We start from the raw sequence: 337 nt of genomic DNA, 5'->3' as shown, positions 1-337 counted from the left end.
AGACACGCGCCACCCCAAAACAACCCCCCCCCGTCCACACCTCCGACAAGCCCTACTACTGCAAGATCCGCGGCTGCGACAAGTCCTACACCCACCCCAGCTCCCTGAGAAAACACATGAAAGTGCACTGCAAATCCCCTCCTCCCAGCTCCGGCTACGAGTCCTCCACGCCCTCCTTGGTGTCCCCCTCCTCGGACTCCGGCCGGGAGCCCCCCGCCTCCTGTTCCCACGCCGAGCCCTCCGCGCCCGCGCAGCCCGCCGCCAACCTGAGCGAATGGTACGTGTGTCAGGGCGCGGGGCTCCGCGGCCCCCCCGCGCCCCCCGCCGCCCCCCCGCC

At 70.9% G+C, this 337-nt stretch overlaps 1 protein-coding gene across 1 annotated transcript in view; it reads left to right on the top strand.

Moving 5' to 3' along the window:
- Nucleotides 1-337, top strand: part of LOC103901506 (zinc finger protein ZIC 4) — a gene marked incomplete at its 5' end in the record, with an annotated part of 8,450 nt that overhangs the window by 5,561 nt on the left and 2,552 nt on the right. Inside the window, one exon of the mRNA XM_009282410.1 lies at nt 3-277. Within this exon, the coding sequence (XP_009280685.1) occupies nt 3-277 (275 nt within the window). The remainder of the gene's footprint in view (nt 1-2; nt 278-337) is intronic.

The sequence above is a fragment of the Aptenodytes forsteri genome, unplaced genomic scaffold (genome assembly GCF_000699145.1).
Source record: "Aptenodytes forsteri isolate BGI_AS27 unplaced genomic scaffold, ASM69914v1 Scaffold404, whole genome shotgun sequence".
Taxonomy (NCBI): Eukaryota; Metazoa; Chordata; class Aves; order Sphenisciformes; family Spheniscidae; genus Aptenodytes; species Aptenodytes forsteri.
This window is presented reverse-complemented; position numbering and strand designations above follow the sequence as displayed.